The sequence below is a fragment of the Opisthorchis viverrini genome (genome assembly GCF_000715545.1).
Source record: "Opisthorchis viverrini unplaced genomic scaffold opera_v5_31, whole genome shotgun sequence".
NCBI classification, from domain to species: Eukaryota; Metazoa; Platyhelminthes; class Trematoda; order Opisthorchiida; family Opisthorchiidae; genus Opisthorchis; species Opisthorchis viverrini.
The window spans coordinates 634543-652162 of NW_008751688.1; the positions used below are offsets into that span (position 1 = coordinate 634543).

At 46.6% G+C, this 17620-nt stretch overlaps 1 protein-coding gene across 1 annotated transcript in view; it reads left to right on the forward strand.

The window, feature by feature from the left end:
• T265_02560 (hypothetical protein) overlaps nt 1–17257 on the forward strand; it is a gene marked incomplete at both ends in the record, with an annotated part of 32717 nt that extends 15460 nt beyond the window's left edge. The window contains 3 exons of the mRNA XM_009166839.1: nt 7332–7433; nt 14518–14625; nt 16703–17257. Coding sequence (XP_009165103.1) covers nt 7332–7433; nt 14518–14625; nt 16703–17257 — 765 coding nt within the window. The remainder of the gene's footprint in view (nt 1–7331; nt 7434–14517; nt 14626–16702) is intronic.
• Between the last annotated feature and the right edge of the window lie 363 nt (nt 17258–17620).

Consider the following 17620-nt stretch of genomic DNA (forward strand, 5'->3'; position numbering starts at 1 on the left):
TATATATATATATATATATATATATATATATATATATATAGTCATTTTTCCTAAGATTGCCTGTTGATCGCGTGTTGTTTGGATCGATAAAGTTGCGTCTGAGGTTTTTCGTCCTCTTACTATTCGCCGTGCTAGGAGTCTGGATCAAACAACATAGCTGGGGATAGAATATTGTCGTAGTCCGCATATCTTATTGTTTGCTCGCTGCGTGGTTGAACCGTGAAATGTATCGCCAGCGGACGAGTTAAAGAGGGAAACGGACACAACATCGGTCATACTTCGCTTGACAGTGAACAATACTCGTCCCAGGAGACCGTGTTTCCGCACACATAACACAGGTTCAGGACACCGACCTGGATGGTTTCCACTAACGACATGTCTATTGCACAATCAAACGCCCGTTTTATAAACCCCTCATGAACCCGTTACCGTCAACTGGTACCAGCGGCGCTTCAGAGAAATCGGTGGTCAAAAGCCTGAAGACTCCTACGTCATCCACTCTCTGAGACCATCTCCCACAACTACAAGTCCCTATTGTGGCCTAGTATGCAACATCATTAATACCCAGTTACATGCTTTTCGATTACATAAGTGATGCAAATCTGCATGCATAATTCTGGCCTTTGAGATTCATAGGCCAAATTCAGCAGACGTACTTCCATCAAAGAGAATTCAACTATCGAAGCACGTAAAAGTCTACACAATGTTCAATGCCTCTCCTTGAACTGCAAGGGGCAGACTGCACGTTCTAAAGCATAAAGTTGCAATATGTGAGTGATAGGCGCGTAATATTTTTGCACTGTAGCCTGGTATACACGTTTCTTGAAATTCATGGATATGGCGCTTTGATGCCATGGGTGTTTCAAATTAGCAAACGCGACCCAACCCTTGCAGATTCGTGCATTGACCCCATGTTGCACTACAATCAGAACTAACACAACTCAGAAGATACATAAAACGCTTCACAACTTCGAGTAATTCCACCTGGGTTGTGAGTGGCGTGCTCAGTGACTGCATGTCCACGAGCATGACCTACCACTTTGTAGGTGCATACGAAAGGACGAGTGACTTTGGTTGGTTCATCTAAAAACGATTGCGCCTTCTCCTATTCGAAGACGAAAATGATTCCATCTGCATATTCCAGATTGAAAAAAATTTTCGTCACAGGCTTTTTGAACACCGGGTTTTGAAGACCTTCCAGCGTTCGCCATATTATCCAATCGATCGCGGAAGTAAATAGGAATGGAGCGAATGGGCACCCCTGCCGGATACCGCTTTGTGTACGCAGGCTTTTGGAGAGCTTGCTGTATATTCTCACACGTCCGGAATTCCGAGAATACAAAGAACGCATTATGTTCAAAAATTTCCGGAGAATTGCTCGATGGGCAAGCGTCTCAAGTAGAATAGACCGGTCAACCGAGCCGATTGTGCCTTGGATATCTAGGAATATTACATTTGTGGGTCGTTTAGAGGTATGGTGTTGTTCTAGCACCTGACGGTGTGGAGATTTGGTCAATGTAATCCCTATCAGGCCGGCGCCCTGCTAGCTACTCTCGGGTCAATGCTTCACGAGCCACCATAGGGCGATGAAGCACAAGTGACGCCAACAGTCTCGTTATGACCGGGGTCAATCTGACCTTCCTGTGGTCAACACACTCACTACGAGAGCCCTTTTGAAAATGGGCACGATCACCGACTCTCCCGAGTTGTGTGGGGCAGTCTTTTTCCCAAATACAGGCAAACAGACCAGACAAGCAGCTCGGTGGCGCTTGACAGAACATATGCAGTCATAAACCTGAGACGATAGGGAGTCCCACGTTCACCGTCCAGGGTTATACGTCAGCTGTGGGCTCCAGGTGAGTGGAAGCTGGTGGCCACGATATGCTGTTAGAAGTGTTCGGTCCAACGGTCGAGGCGTTCTTCTTTACTCAAGATGCTCGCTCCCTTCTCACCCTTGGTGTTTTCGATCACGAATAGTTCCCGGGGACCAGTCAGACGGGCCAACTGAAGTAATCTTTGGGCATTCCCAGCTTTCTGGGTCTCTTCCATTTCCTTGGCTTTTCATCTCCACTAGAATTCACGGACGCTGACTTTCACTTGACGTCTGATAATTCATCGGGTCAAGTTATGTTCGGGACCAGTTGGGATATTTCTCCGAGATTTCAGCCGTTTCACTGTTCAGTCTGATATCCACCGCTTGAGTAAGCCTGGTAGCGCCATTCCAGAGGCAAAACCCCCAACAATGTGCAAAAAGGTGGCAATCTAGTCCTAGTATGGATTCACATCTGATGGTGAAGCAGTTAAAGGACTCTAGAAGGCGAATCTGGCATGAAAAATAGATAAACAATTCAGCTGTAGCACCCTTTTGGTGCCTAGCTGCCATGCCACCGGAAGGAAGCACGAAGGCTGGGATACTGCCAGGTTGCCCAAGCCTAGACAGAGGATCTGCCAAACTCTCAGTTGCTCAGCTATTTACCCGCACCTTGCGCGTCCGGACGAGCGCGTGGTCAGAACCGACAATTCTGCTCCAAAAAGAGTGGTAGTCAGTTGTTGATCCGCGCTTTCGGTAACTGATTGCTGTGTGATCGATTTGAGTTTGTGGCCGGCACACCGTTGGAAGACACCATGTGGCCAGACGACTTCGGCGATTTCGGAAGTTAGCACTGCATAAAAACAGCCTGCGGTCAGTACACAGCTGAGGTAATCGTTTACCATTGTCCGTACGTACCGAGTCCAGTTCATGTCGACCAACCCATTAAGCCTGCCCACTTGTGGATTTAGATCTCTGGCAACCACAACGTTGGGCAATCTTTTAGTTCGCCGCAACAGGGCGTTCAGGGAGTCATGAATCCTATCTTTGATGGTGTCAGAGGTAGTCGGTTGATTTGTAGGCAGACAAGACAAATAGAGATCGACCAACTTTCCCACTGTGAAACTCCCTCACAGACGTTGCCAGACGAACCGCACACACGCGACTATCAACGGGTGTCCTTTCAAGCAAGGATCGTCCCGTCCGGTGACTTACGACGAACCCAACCCCTTCAAATCTTGCCACAGCAGTATCTGGATCGCCAGAGGTGTGCAGCCGGAAGCGAGTGGAGAATGATGAGAGGTTAGATAAACCACTGTGCCTGCATCTCTGATATACAGGTTCGGCACACAGTTGGAGGGGCCGTCCCCCATTATCTGTGGGGTGAGTGCCCTCCCGAATTGGCCGCCAAGACGGGCTTTATCAGGACGTAGTTGGCCAACCTGAGCATTCACATCATTTGCCAAAATCACGATACCTATGCTTCTCATTGACTGGAGTAACCGTAACAAATCTCGACAGAAGCCGTCTTCCCGGTCCCGGAGCGACCGCCTGTCGAGGCGTATGCTGTCACAACTAACAAACACCACTTACCACGTCGAAATGTGTTGATCTTGTTTGCATCAGTCAGCATAACAGCGCAAAGATGACTGTTTACTGTCCAGTAAGGCGCATTCTGCCATGGGGCTAAGCACGACTTCATGTCGTAGACACCACGAGCTATTGCATCAGGATCGCCGGACACCCGAAGAGTAAAATGCGGAAAACTTGGGTTCACTGCGAGCCATTTGGGAATAATGAACGAAATAATAATAATAATAATAATAATAATAATAATAATAATCATTCAGCTGTAACACTTTCGGTGCCTGGCTGCTATATACCCGAAGGAAGCACGAGGGCTGGAATAGTGCCAGGTTGCCCAAGGCTACACAGGGGAATTCGAGATGCAGAGGTCAGGTTCGAACCACGGACCTTCCAGTCAGTAAATCCGCACTCTTACCGCTGAGCCAGCTCGCCCCCGAACGAACTCGTGACTCGTACGCGTGTCTCTGAGACACAGCGTACATCAAGCGAGAGAGAACAGGCTCTAAGCAAGAGACGATTTGACACGGTACGCACGTTGAAAGCAGTAATGTGAAACAGGTTCTTTGAATTTGATAAGGGTTTATTTGTATGTTTTACTGGACAGAAGCTTAGGTGAGAAGCAACGTTCAGGTGATTGACAATTAAACGATTTAGAAGGACTTGGGTGAAGGGCACGTTGGTGGGACAGGGGATGAAGACGAGTAGGAGCGAACGATACTTCTCGGTTGCCCAGGCCAAAGAAAGGGGCTTGGTTGAGGCACCCATGCTTGAGATTTTACAGATTACGGAAACTCGCTGTTCTTCGTGGGGATGTCCTCTGTTGGCCTTCTTAGTATGGTTGGACCGTTAGGATGAGTTCCAGTCAGTATAATCCACAGGACTATTGCATCACTGAAGCCCTGCTACCACAGCAAGGTGACAGCTTTTGGTCGGGTGCTTTCCCTCGACGATGTATTGATATTGATTGAATCAACTTAACTGCTGTAACTGTATGCTGGCTGGTGAAATAAAACCTTGCACCTGAGGTCTCACAGTTCGTCTGGAGGTATTGTACTTTTGACAAGGGATACGTGCCCAAGCTTCGGGCAATTTTAGGATTGTTCCTGATCTAGTGCTTAGATCTAGTTGATTACGCCAGTTCACAAGTAAAGCGCCAGCATCTTGCAGGGTTATGGACAGTGCCTTCTTGTAAAATTAAACATCAGAAGAGTTTCCAAAAAGAACTGAATGGGTTATTCTGATAGTTGCTTCACATCAGGGTCCGTGAGGTTGTCACTGGCCAGACGAGGAGTGTACATCTTGCGCGTCCCTGAAGAGCCTAGCGGAGAGTAGTAACAAACAAGCGCATGACACACAAGCGCATCTACACAGGTTGCAGAATGAGCGAGTAACTGGATGACCAATACCAACTATAGCTAATGACAACGAGGCTCATTTGTGTTGGAGGTTGGCTAGAATGTGGGGGCACTATGTAGCCAAGCGCCTTCGGTTTTTTCGGAAGCTACTACGGCACAGAAACAGTCTCGGTCGGCAGCAGGCGTTCGCAGATGTCTGCACACTTCGATTCAAGTCGAAGACGACAGTCCAAATAAGCATCGGCAGCACTAATCCAAGCTACCCGAGCGTTCGCATCACCAGAGACCTCAACGGCGCCTGTTTTCAGCCCGACATACAAGAGCAACTTGAATAAGTACGTGATTGCGTCCTACACTCTTGTTTCTGGTAAACTGCATACAACAATGCGGAATCCAGCATACGGGCAAAAGTAGCTCGTAGCCCTGTTTGCTACACAGTACCAGAGGCAGCTACGTAGATACTACTTGGTACGATCTCGAGATATCGCAATGCAGTTTGCAGACAGTACATTACTCATAAGGGTGTTGAAAACGCTTCGACGTTAAAGGGGACTCGATGATTGCGCCTAATGATAAGCCCCAAGGAAGGTGAAACTGGTCATGAGCTGTCGAGTTTCCAGCAAATCCCTGAATAGTGTAACACGTCCATACAAAGTTCGAGTTTGTGGCTGTTGCCAAAGGTATGTGGACAGAAAAGGTTTCCAAAGGTGATGCAAAGCGGGCAAAGCTTTCAGTCCTGTTATTGTGGCCTGCAAATATAGTGCGCACAATGGGGCGCAAGGAAATAATTTTGATATTCCAGCCGTTTTCAGTCTGACCCTCCCAAGCTAGTGTCTTCGGCAGAAAAAACCACTGAGGGCGCACGGAATCTACCGAAAGTCCATACCAAGTCAAAAAACTACATATGGAGCGTCATATCCAAAGTAACCATCTAGAAATTCGGGCGCACTGCAAGTGCCGCAGTGGCAACCGGAGTACAGCAGGCAATACCAGAAGACTGCCACCTTGGCCTGTTATTTTGACCAATCAGAGCGCCCAGTTCATGGTCAGCTCGTCTTTCGAGGATGTTAGGCTTCCACACTTCTCGGCATGCAGAGAGGCTAAGCAGACGGCCGAGGTGGCGTGGGAGGTCTTTCGTTAGCGAGCTACGTGCACACAGGCTACCTTGAATCGATGCTTATCTGGTATATGACTTTGTTATCACTGCGGTGCGTACCAAGACGTATGGAGATACCTTGGTGTGTTGAACGGTTCGGGGTGCTGAACCCACTATAGCGCTGACAGTGAATTTCAGTGATAGTCATCGTGTAAAAGAGGTCAAGCTGAATCATGGCCATGCAGACATGATTCGAACTACACTTATAAGTAGAAGAAACCCCAGTCTATCCAAGGAGGAGGCGGTTTGGTTCAACTGCCGAGTTGTCCTGATCTGTGCCTAAACATCCTGCATATTCTGGTGCTTTGGACCCACGAAGGTGCTACAAATGACCCACCTGGATAGTCGTCAGATAAAATAAGGTGAATAACGTCTAGCATCAATTAGCCCTAGGGCCACTCAGTAGTCGCACAATGGAGCTGATTTCCCAAAAGCTACGACGTTTTCAGGGTTGAAACTTCATAGCGTAGAATGTTTATGTATAGCGAATTAGTTTGCAATTTATCTAAACAGGTGATTCGCTTGAGTGATCGATTATTCATGGCGAATCATCAAGCACCACCGACTATGAGTACGTTGCCTGATGCAACAATATATCGTGAATTGCGGAAAAAGGTTAATCACTTACAATGGGCAAAATTTGCAGATAGTTCTGCCACTGAAATAATTCTAAGGGCTTTCTAGAAACTGTGTGGTGCTTGTGGATGTGAAATATTCGGAGTTGCCACTCCTGTAAATGAGTTTCGTTACTTATATCTACGTGAGGGCCCGAATATGTGTGTGTTCAGGTAGCTCGATAACTTCCATTGCGAGTTGAAATCGTTGAATCCGCATTCATTATCGCCGGATAAATCGTGTAAGTTTGCTGTGAAATAGCGGCGTTCTATTGTAACCTGCGAAATATGCCAGGACGAACATGACGCCAACCATCGCTGATAGCTTAATGAACCTAGCTGACGCAACTGACCAACTGACATACGGCTAGGTGTCCACGATGTCTACTCAGCTGGCCGAAGATCGTCCATCCATCTCTATCGGGGAAAAGGTCTAAATTATGTGACATGAAAAGTTGAATTGTTTTGGTCGTTTTGATGAGTACACATTTCCTGACGGGAAGCGAGTGGCCTTCCTCGTGAACTGTGTTCACTGAGCTGCCGACGTCCTTAAATGAGCAGAAGATATAAGTTAGGTTACCGAAATACCACCATTAGCCAATCCTTATCCTATAATGGGAGGACTTCAGCGTCTAAAACATCGCAGAGGTTTGTTTACATAGCGCCATCTTCGACGGCTAATTCGCATGCCTACTGACCATAACCCTCAACGGATGCGAAACTTGCGTAAAATGCTTGAAGTCCCACTAACTGACGAACCGCCTGTAGCTGACGGGTCACATGAAATCAGCTTCATCTCTTTGCTCTAGCTGGCACTCTACAGCATCAGCCGTGGTAGTCAGGTATTTTCTTACGGCTGTCGATTGGCTCCTCCTTTGACTCGAAAACGCGGACACACACAGAATTCCGACGTGAGTGTAAGCATAAGAGGTATACCTTTTTCCAGCTGGGTAATATCCGAGAGCCACCGTTGATGGGTTTGGAAGCTACCTAAGGAAGATTCTGTGAACAATAGTTCTTAATGCTTTGAACTGAAAGATCTCTGAAAACAGAGAACAAATGGATGCAAAGAGGGCACATCACTTGGTAGAAAGGGAATAAGCATTCCGCAGCACAGGTGTCAACCATTTGGGAGCACCTGGGTATTTGCATCACGAACTATACGTTAGTTTATCTGAACTTATTCGTTCCAGCAATATGATAGAGTAGTCCTGAAAGACGCGGCCCCCAGTGCCCCAAAATGATAGAACATTCATACGTAATCATTTTACAGACCACGTTCAGTTCATAGCCCTCATCCTCAGGATTGTTCGAACGTCACACTGATACGATTTAGGAAAGTCGAGTTCCTGCATGAGCCACTCGGCGTGCCTGGACACCTTTGCTATGGCGTGTTCCGGCGTGTCGGAGTGGTACAGCGGGTTTCCAGGACGACCTTTTTCATCCATTAGGCGGCTGTCGGTCACATTACCAATGTAAACCATCCCTGATAGCGCATGTACAGCCCGTTTCCGCCTAAGGTAAAACCAGTTGACCATAAGATAAGACAACTCGTAGGTCACCGGGGCATAGTATTTGCCGATCTCTTCCGAAATCTTATCACGATAAACAAAATACACACTGTACGGTGTTGTCCAAATGGGTCATGCAGCGGGATGTGTACCGGTTGTTCGCAGAGTTTGCGGCAAAAGCATGGATTATAACAGCAATAATTTATATTCTCAACTAGTAGGTCGCACGCTGTCAGGCACGTTCAAGCTACAGCCAGAATAAAAGCATGACTGGTGGGGGGTTGTTGGCAAGTGGGGATCGCCCAGACGAGAGTCAGTGTCTTAAAAAGTTGGCATTATCCTGTGTAACCGTCGGAATTCGGAGTTAGTGAGAAAAAACAAACCGAGAGACGGCAAGACCAGAGGCTTGATGTCTGACACCCGACAAGAAAACTAAATTTCAAAAAACGAGGGAACAGAACAACGGATTTGGTGAAGCAACATAGTTGGCGTAAGCCGGCCGGTCGATTTGAACTAAAACCCAAAACCACCGCTGAGGCATTGCGACCCTGGAGTGTTGGGCTTATGGTCAGTGTCACGAAAAGCGTGAAAGTGGATAACGAGGTGGAGGGATTGGCAATGCTAATAACTGATATCAGGAATCCCGGAGCAGTGGTGTACACTAAAACTGAAGACTCACTGGTGTCGCTGCTGTAGTGAAGTCGGTTGTAAAAGTTCCTTGGAAGAGTGGGACGGTGACAGCGTACAAACCGGAACGCGAGCTGTACATAAAATTATTGGCTTTATGTAGACCACAGGCTGAAATTTAACGAAATGGTTGTGTCCAAACAAAATGTTCAGCAAATTTGAGTGAAAGTGTCCCGGAGGCGGCTGGGGCCGGGTGAAGAGTTTGTTCGTATTTACAGTTAGTTGAACGAGTGAGCAAAAGGGTGCGTTCAAGAGTATATAGTTAGTAGTTGCGGGTGTGCTATGAAACTGAGTGCAGCCGTGCTGTACATTTCGCTGGCCCGATATAATACGGTTTTCGGACAACCCCGTAACGGACGTCATATTTAAGGCGTTTGGGCTGGGATGTGCTGGTTGGCGAAAGAAATCCTCAGAGGTAGAACAGAGCGGATGTAAGATCGAGAAGATTTTGGTTACAGTTGGGAACCAACCTGAGGGCAGATCACGGATGGAAATAATAACTGCCAAACAGGGCGTCCAAACCAGGTCTTGCCGATGGTTGAAGCTTCGAAAGACAATGGGCCGGGAGGAGACTAGTAAGTGCCCCAGGCAGGACAAGATGCAATAATAGAGATAAAAATGTTTACCACAAGTACGGCGGTGAAAACAAGTGATTAATGGGACAGGATCGAGGTGAATCTGCGCTTAGGGGGTTAACGGTCAAGCAGGGGTTAAGTTTGCTGATGTATGGTATTAGATTAGTAGAGGTTCGGAGAAAACCTGTGTGAGCTCGCAGAAAGGTAATGTGGTTAGGGAACTGAAATGTATAAGGATTGACTAGAGGTCCGAGATGCTGGGCGAGTCCGTGAGTTGGATAGTACCTTAACTTGGGAGAGAAAGTGAATGGAAGATGAATGATCACCTATTCCCGGAGCGCTGCCATTAGCTTTAATAAACAAGTGGTTCCTTTTGACGGCTTTTACAGTACGAAAGTAGCACAGCGTGACGCGGCAGCCTAAACGACTCTTGCAGAACGAACTTGTGCCGCTAAACTGTCTGTGAGGAAAGCCTCCAATTGATGACGCCCCCAGTCATTTCCCTGAATAAGCCGAACAGTTTCCACATGGAAACAAAATATTCGCTTTCCATGAGGGCATACATAACCGGACAGCCGGTACCCATGCCATCCATGATCGTGTTAAATAACCTTTGCAACCCCCTTATGACGGTCCTTATCTTTCGATCTCTAGTCATCCCAAGTATTTCACCATGCAATTTAACAATAAGTCTGATACTGTTAGCATAGATCGTTTGAAACCAGCTTATACTGATTTTGTTGATTCAGGACGTCTTGGAAACAACACCAGCGATGTCAAGCCCGAAAGCAACGCGACCGAAGTTTCTCCGAAGCCAACTCATGCCACGACTCCACATGAGCAGTGCAGAACCACACGCTTCGGTCGTCATGTTCACTGACCTGATCGCTTTGTACCCGGACAACCCTAACCACAACACACAGCCTTCCTTCTAGGGAGAGGGTATTTGTAGCTACCATTTCGCCACATACATGACTGTACAGGTCACCGCCACTCGCTGGATCACGAGATCTATTTTTTTCTTGCACTCACAAATCACGCTACAATCGTGAATAACTTGACTACACAGCTCACAGTCAAGCCCTCCATCCCAAGACCTCTTTTTTCCCTGGTGGTACAAACCACGATACACATCCGATATCGACTGTCTACCGCCTGATGCGGTAGCAAAAAGTCATGTGCTGACACCCACACACACGCAAACGTCCTACAAATAGGATGCCAGCACAGCAACACGACACAACTCAACAGAGCTTCGCACGTCGCCCAGCTCGGAGCAGAGCCGCTCAGGATTTTTACGGCGTTTCACTCACGGATATCCAGGACTACGTGTGGCTGTTACAACAGCGGAGAAGACACGAAACCTGCATCCGGATTTACAACAGGATTTATCAAACTGTACCTGCAAAACGATAAGTCCGTTGTTTGCATATATATCTATTGTAATAATTTTACTCAACAAGCGGACATTGCTAGTGCACCCCGTTTTCTCTTTCGTATAACTAGTTTTCGGGCTCCGTTAGAGCATTAACAACAGCTTGTATCTACTGGCCGGATATTTGGTGATTAAAAAAGCTTAACAAAAACGGTTTGTCGCCCAGGTTTCGTCGACATCGACTACATCCAGAAAGCGTTGAAACGACACCATCTGCTGCCATCTGGTGGGGCACATGCGGTCACGGTGACTTTTCCCTGACTGCAGCGAAAGCACACGTTCGGTCTCCCAAAGTATACCCGGGACCGGAAGCATATTATCTGATGCAAGAAAACCAGGCTACGTGGCAGCTACTCATTAGCGCCGGTCGACACTTTTGACAGTATGTGCAAATGTCCTGATTGGAAAGGATCTTGCCAAACTGATCTGTCACAAACTACCACATTTTACACATTTTTCAGCAGGGCCATGCAGGTGCTACTTTCTCTTCGGTCAGCCGTCAATTTACTGGAGGTCGATGGCACAAAACCCTAGAAATCTTATGGTCGAGTTAAAAAAATAAGAGGTGACTACAAGGTGTTTTCATTGCATCCCTAGACAAAAAAGCACTGATCGGCTGGTGCTTTGCCACTTATATATTAGAAAACACACTGTGATTATCAGCTTCAACGTATTCCTCGACTTTTCATTTATCTCGCATAACGGCTGCTGCATTTGTAGTACACCCATTCGTAACGCAAAGCAGATTTGGTACTTCGGTTACTGGATGAACGCCCAAATACATTCATTTAGCGCCCTCTTAAACACCGTGGAGGATGAGGATACACACCCCAATTTTCTAAACAAGCACACTTCTGGCCACTTCTGAAGCCATAACGCAGAATGTTCAAAGCCAAATGCGCGCCAAAATGTGGAAAGAAGACTACACAAATCAAACTACGAAAAATGACATTAGATTAGGATGTTGTTTGGTCTGAGCGCATACGAAACAAAGCGCAACAGTTTGATGTAAAAATTTTCATTTGACTCGCAAGAGTTTCGCAGTAAAAATTGCGCGTCCAACGCGCAACGCTCTAGGCGTGTGTCTGAGATGCGCATGACGCTTGGCGCGGTCCGCCAGACACCTTTTTGTGTATCTGTGCGTCTTCGATGTTTGTCTATCTTGAACTAGGTGTGTCACAAATGATTTCCCGTAGAGGCTGCATTACTGAAAAAAGTTTGGATTGCCGTCCCATATTCAATCTTTATATATCGTGGTGCACTTAAATTTGTTGTTCCAAGTTGTGATCCAGTGTATATCGATGTAAGGTGTTTGTGTGTTTCATGTATCAGACCACAGAAGACCGCTTACAACATTCCCTACTTTCTAGAATGTTAAACCCACGATGGTGCTAGGGGCGAATTGCTGTAGCCATCGTGCTGCGGGCCTGGCTGGACAATAGCAAACATCAACCAGCAGCGCGTGGGCCTCAAGAACAATAAGATTTCTATTTACATGCACCGTGGGACAAGAATGTTCGGTGATGGTCACTTAAACCTAGAACCGCGGCTATGGCTTTATAAGTACCCATCATGTTCTCCTTTTGGTCGTATTCCCGCGGTCTTACAATAAATACAGGACGTTAAGGTGGCTGTGTGCCTCATTCTTTACTCTACAACTACGCCAGAGATCCCAGTGGTTAACAGCTTAACCAATTGCAATAAGAGTCAGGTAGTTTTACTCTGGAGTTTATTTTGCTTACCCGCTGAAAATTGGTATTTACTGTCAAGATTGAATTCAGCTAATAATGTACTGAGTACGCAACCGCGAAGTCGTGAAGTAAACTTTGAACGCAATTACATAACTTCCTCATAACCGTACCATTGATAGTTCAGGTAGCATTTGTGTATGTAAATGATCCACTGTAGTCAATGCCACCATGGACAAGAGGACGTGGTGTCTCAATGATGTGAAAACAAAAAGTTGTGGTAATTTTGTTTTTGTGCAGTGTGCACGGCGCCGCAACCAGGAAGCCACTAAGATCCTCAAGCATTCATTTGGACTACGGACGCTTCTCCTTCACGCTACATGTTTACGGCCAAACTGTGGCCAGGTGGAAGAGTGAACACCGCTCCCTTGTTTAAATGGCAGTTCAGCCTCACAGCACAAGCCTCAAACACACGTTCGCGATAAGCCAGCTTGCGGCTGTAACGAATTAGACCAGCGCGCACATGTTAACTTATTCGTTGACACCACAACACCTGTGCGTGATTTTAAAGATACCTGAGGTTGTTGAATATAAAAAGCCCAGTCTTGCAAACATAGAGTAAGGAAGCCCATGGGGCTACATACCTAATGAACTCAGAATTGTCCTTGCTCGATAACGCAACTTAGCCCTGAGCAATGACATCGCCCTACAATGCTGAAAACTAATCTTCCGCTCTCGTAAAACCACCGACAATGACTGAGATTACACACTGAAAAACTCATTTCTAGGTTCGGATGTTGGCGCCCATACCTGATTCCAGAAGCATAGGAGAGAAAACGGATTCCCCCAGGGGAAATCCTATAGTTCTTGAGATATTCTCTTTAAGAAGCAACAATCCGTGTTAGCCTTGTCTGAGAATATTGCACTGTCTTCTGACTAGTTTCGCGTACGCGAGATCGCTCTGAGCTTTGTTATTACCGCTCGGTACGCAAGGTAATTTATAAATGTTAGGATCGGTAAAACTTAAGTGCTGTGACACTGAGTACATTGGATAGAAGCAGGATTCAAGTACTCAGCTGAGAGGAATAAGCAGTTAACTTTGTATACATGCTAGCTCGAAAAACGAGGCCATTGGTTGTTCTGTTCTGTTCTTAAAAATACTCACCGGTGAGCGTCCTCCAGGAAATTTCCATGGGTTCCACTAATCGATGGATAAAATAATGGCTTGTGTTTGGAGAAGTAGCTGCATTTTAGGGAAGAGACCTGGTGCGATGAGCAATTAAGTTGTAGACCCTCATTACAAGTGTCGTCATGAGCTACTTGCGCAAGCAGAATAGATCTACAGACCGGACCAAGTTCATGCCGAATTTTACTTGGTGGCTAGACGGTTTTATTTGGAGACAATCATTTTAAGTGACTTCTTGGCACCACAATCATCCTCACCATCCACATCATTATCATCAGCGCTGTCATCATCATCATCATCTAGTGTCCCTCAACGTAATTGTGGAGCTTTATTCAGCACCCTCGGATGAGTTGAGTCGGTAACATACATACACTACCACTTCGACTTCGTTAAGTCATCTCCAAAACGCGACGTTGCGGCGCATGCGAATTCACTGTGTAACTCACCCAACGGTATGCTACCCACTAGTTAGGAATAAATATTATTATTGAAGATGAGGGCAAAACTTGCGCGAAGGTCAGCAGGCAGTTAACGTGGGACGGCGCTAGACAGAAAACAAATCTAAACTTGAGGAATACCGGGAGATGTCGGTGGGGTCATATTACATCCCGCGAAACACTTACTCTTAAGAAGCGTTCGTATTCTAGCATGTTTCACTGATTACCAGTGTATTTTGAAACATTTTTGTAATGATACCACTTATGTTCCACTTTTCTCTTACATATTTTCTAATCTGATGTAATTCAGATTAACAGTACAAGTGAACTAGTGACGGAGGAAGTGGATACTGTTTGCGAAATGCCAGCACTTTTGTGTTTATCGTGAAATTGACCACGGGACCGCTTCCGATTAACACACTAGATCGATGTTGATTGTCAGTACCAAGGTTTTGTTCTTTTGTATGATTGCCCAGCTCTCGCGGTTGGTGTGTTTGGGAGTTTTAGATCATTTTAATGGGGCTTGGGTCTTCGATCTTCTGGTTTATGACGCTTTAACTGATGATTCACCTTGGAAGTCGCTGGTAAGTTTTTGGTCTACGTGAGTTTGCAAGTGCTGTAACAATTTAGTTGAAAGGGAGGTGGGATATGGCGGAACATTTGGCCGCTTTGGCCCATGAATTTCAGACCCAAGCCGATTCTTTTGACGACTCTTCTTTCTGATGAGTGCACAGCATCACGTGTCAGCTCCACTGAATCCACAAGCTTGCCAGGTTTATGCCTGCTAGTTCTCCCTGGACGGGAGAACGATTAGGGTCCTCAAACAGAGCCTTTGGTTGAAAAGCCTAATAGGCAGCGGCTTGCCAGGTTTATGCCTGCTAGTTCTCCCTGGACGGGAGAACGATTAGGGTCCTCAAACAGAGCCTTTGGTTGAAAAGCCTAACCACTAGGCAGCGGTGTTTGGCGTGAACTGCTAATGCACCACCATTTCTACGGAACAATCCACCATGTGTACCTACCCTCAACCCGGAGGGCCATAAAATTGTGGTTTCAGACGTTCAGCCATTGACCAACTTGATTTGAGGGACTCTGTGAATGTTGCAAAGACACCATCCAGTCTAGCTAACGAATCACTGGAGTGCACAAGCTGTCGCACCACTGTAAGGTCTAGTCTCTTTGCGACGGCCCGCTTGAAAGATGTCTACTGGTCTCCAGTGCCCCACCACTTTTAGGGGGGACGGGATTTATGGTGAAGCAAACTAACCAAGACAAACTAACTAAGCCTTTTCGGCTCTGGACGGTTGCGCCAAAGGGCAGGGTCACGAAAAGCGAAAGTAGGAATGATGAAGTAGAGGGAGTGGCAGTGCAGGTAAATGGCAGCGAGAATTTCGGAATCATGGTGTACAGTGAAACCGTAGAGACTCACTGGTGTCACTGCTATGATGGAGTTGGGTGTAAAATTTATTTGGAAGAGTTAATTGGTGACACTTGCCGAAACACGAACTGTACAGAAAATTAATGACTTCGTGGAGACCATATACTGGAAGTTCACTGAAATGGTTAAATCCGAACGACAGGTCTAACAGTTTTGAATGAGGCGTTCCGGAGGCTGCTGGGGCCAGATGAAGAGTTTGTTCGCAGTTGCGGGTAAGGGCACAAGTGGGTGAGAGTGTATCATTAGAAGTAGGTATGGCAGTGCCGTGCCATCACTGCGCTGGCATACTTTGGTTTCCGCACAACCCGGTGACGGACGTCGTATTTTAGGTGAATAGGCTGGGAGGTGAAATTCTATGAACAGCGGGATTTTTCCCGTTTAGCCCAGGAAATCCGCAGATGTAGAACAAGGCAGGTATTTTCTGGGGATCCCATCCGGTGTAAAGCGCCGATTAGATGGAGTGGATAACAGCCAAATAGGGCCTCCGAGTCAGGTGTGGTCAAAGATCGAAGCTCAGGAAGAAGAAGGAATGGGATGAGATCAGTAAGATATGATGAGTTTTGGAAGCATCAGATAGGAAGTCAAAAATTAGAAAGAAAACCTGAACATTTACCACACACGAGTGGTAGCAACAAGCGATTAAACAAGACGGAATAGGGGTAGATGTGTACTAAGTAGCCCTGCGATCAAAAACTGTCTAAACTTGCCAATATACGCTATTGTAGGACCAGAAACAGAAAAATATCATTATAGATACACAGAGACGCGATGTGATAAGGGAACTCAAACACAAGAACTGACGGAAGTAGAAATTTTGAGATGTTCGACTAGAATTTCTCGAGTTTTCCATGAAATGGACAATACCGTAATCTAGGAAAGAAAGTGCCTGTATGAGAAATGACTACCAGTCCCCAAAGCACTAATATCGGCTTCAATCAACGAGTGATGCCTGAGGAAGAGGCCTTTAGGCGATAGCCATGTATGCTGGTAGTGGAGGGTTCATGAATCTCATTGGGTATGTCCTATTCAATTATTTATAATAATAATAATAAAGTATACTCCCAACTCGTGGGTGGCACACAGTCTGGCATGGTCAAGTATGTATCCACTACCGAAAGCGGTAGGTAGGTGGGCGTTTTGTTTGGGTGGCGAGATGGGCTTAGGTGCGGTGCAAATTCAGTCTTGATGGAGGCAGCTGTTACGGCTATCTGCTTTCTGAGTTTGAGTTACGCGTGCCAATCCACGAAAACGACCAAGAAATCCAAATTCTGGAATCACAGTACCATTGCAAATATAATAATATACATATTCAACATACCTCAACGGATTCTCCTCCGCGGTACAATTACCAGCCTGAGGATAAAGCGCAGTTCACTTCGCCTCAAAATCGATATCGTCACAACCAAGCGGATATCGACGGCGAGCAACCGCAAAAATCACAATGTCCGATCAAAGTCCGTAAGAGTTATAAAAATAGTTCAGTAAAACAAGGAGGTTTCAGTTCATCTGGCCAAGGGGAATCAGTATGGGGATTGGCTGTCACTTGGGGTTGGAAACGGGAGCACACTGTTGACAAGCTGTCTTCTACACCGCCACCCAAAACCCCAGCGGATTTTCCTCCATCAAGCTATGGTCATTCCTGGCTCAAATATTTTACTTACCCCAAGTTCCGAGTGGACTTACACCAGTACGCCAAACGGGAATTGCTCACGCGCCAACTCCCAGTGGTCTCTCTGTATGCGATGAGTTCGAAAACCCATCTCCCACCTGCGGAGAGTTGAGCGCGCGGTTCCTATCTCCTTCCACCACCCCTACTCGCAACCCTCTATCTTACCGATCTTACGCACATCCCCCCTTAGCCTACCATCTCGTGTGCGTACAACTACGGTCCTAACTAAACCGTCACCCGACGTTTCACATTCATCAACCACGCCTACGGGCCACTGTTCCCGAGAGAACGCACCTGATTGCACCAGGACTAAATCCCCTTTCCTGAAGTTCCTCTGAGGTTTCTGCCACTTAGTTCGCTCTTGAAGCAGAGGTACGTACTCCTTCACCCAGCGCTTCCAAAATACTTGAGTCAAGTAGTTCACCTGCTGCCAACCTCTCGTATACCTCTCTGTTATACTTTCCGGCACAACTCC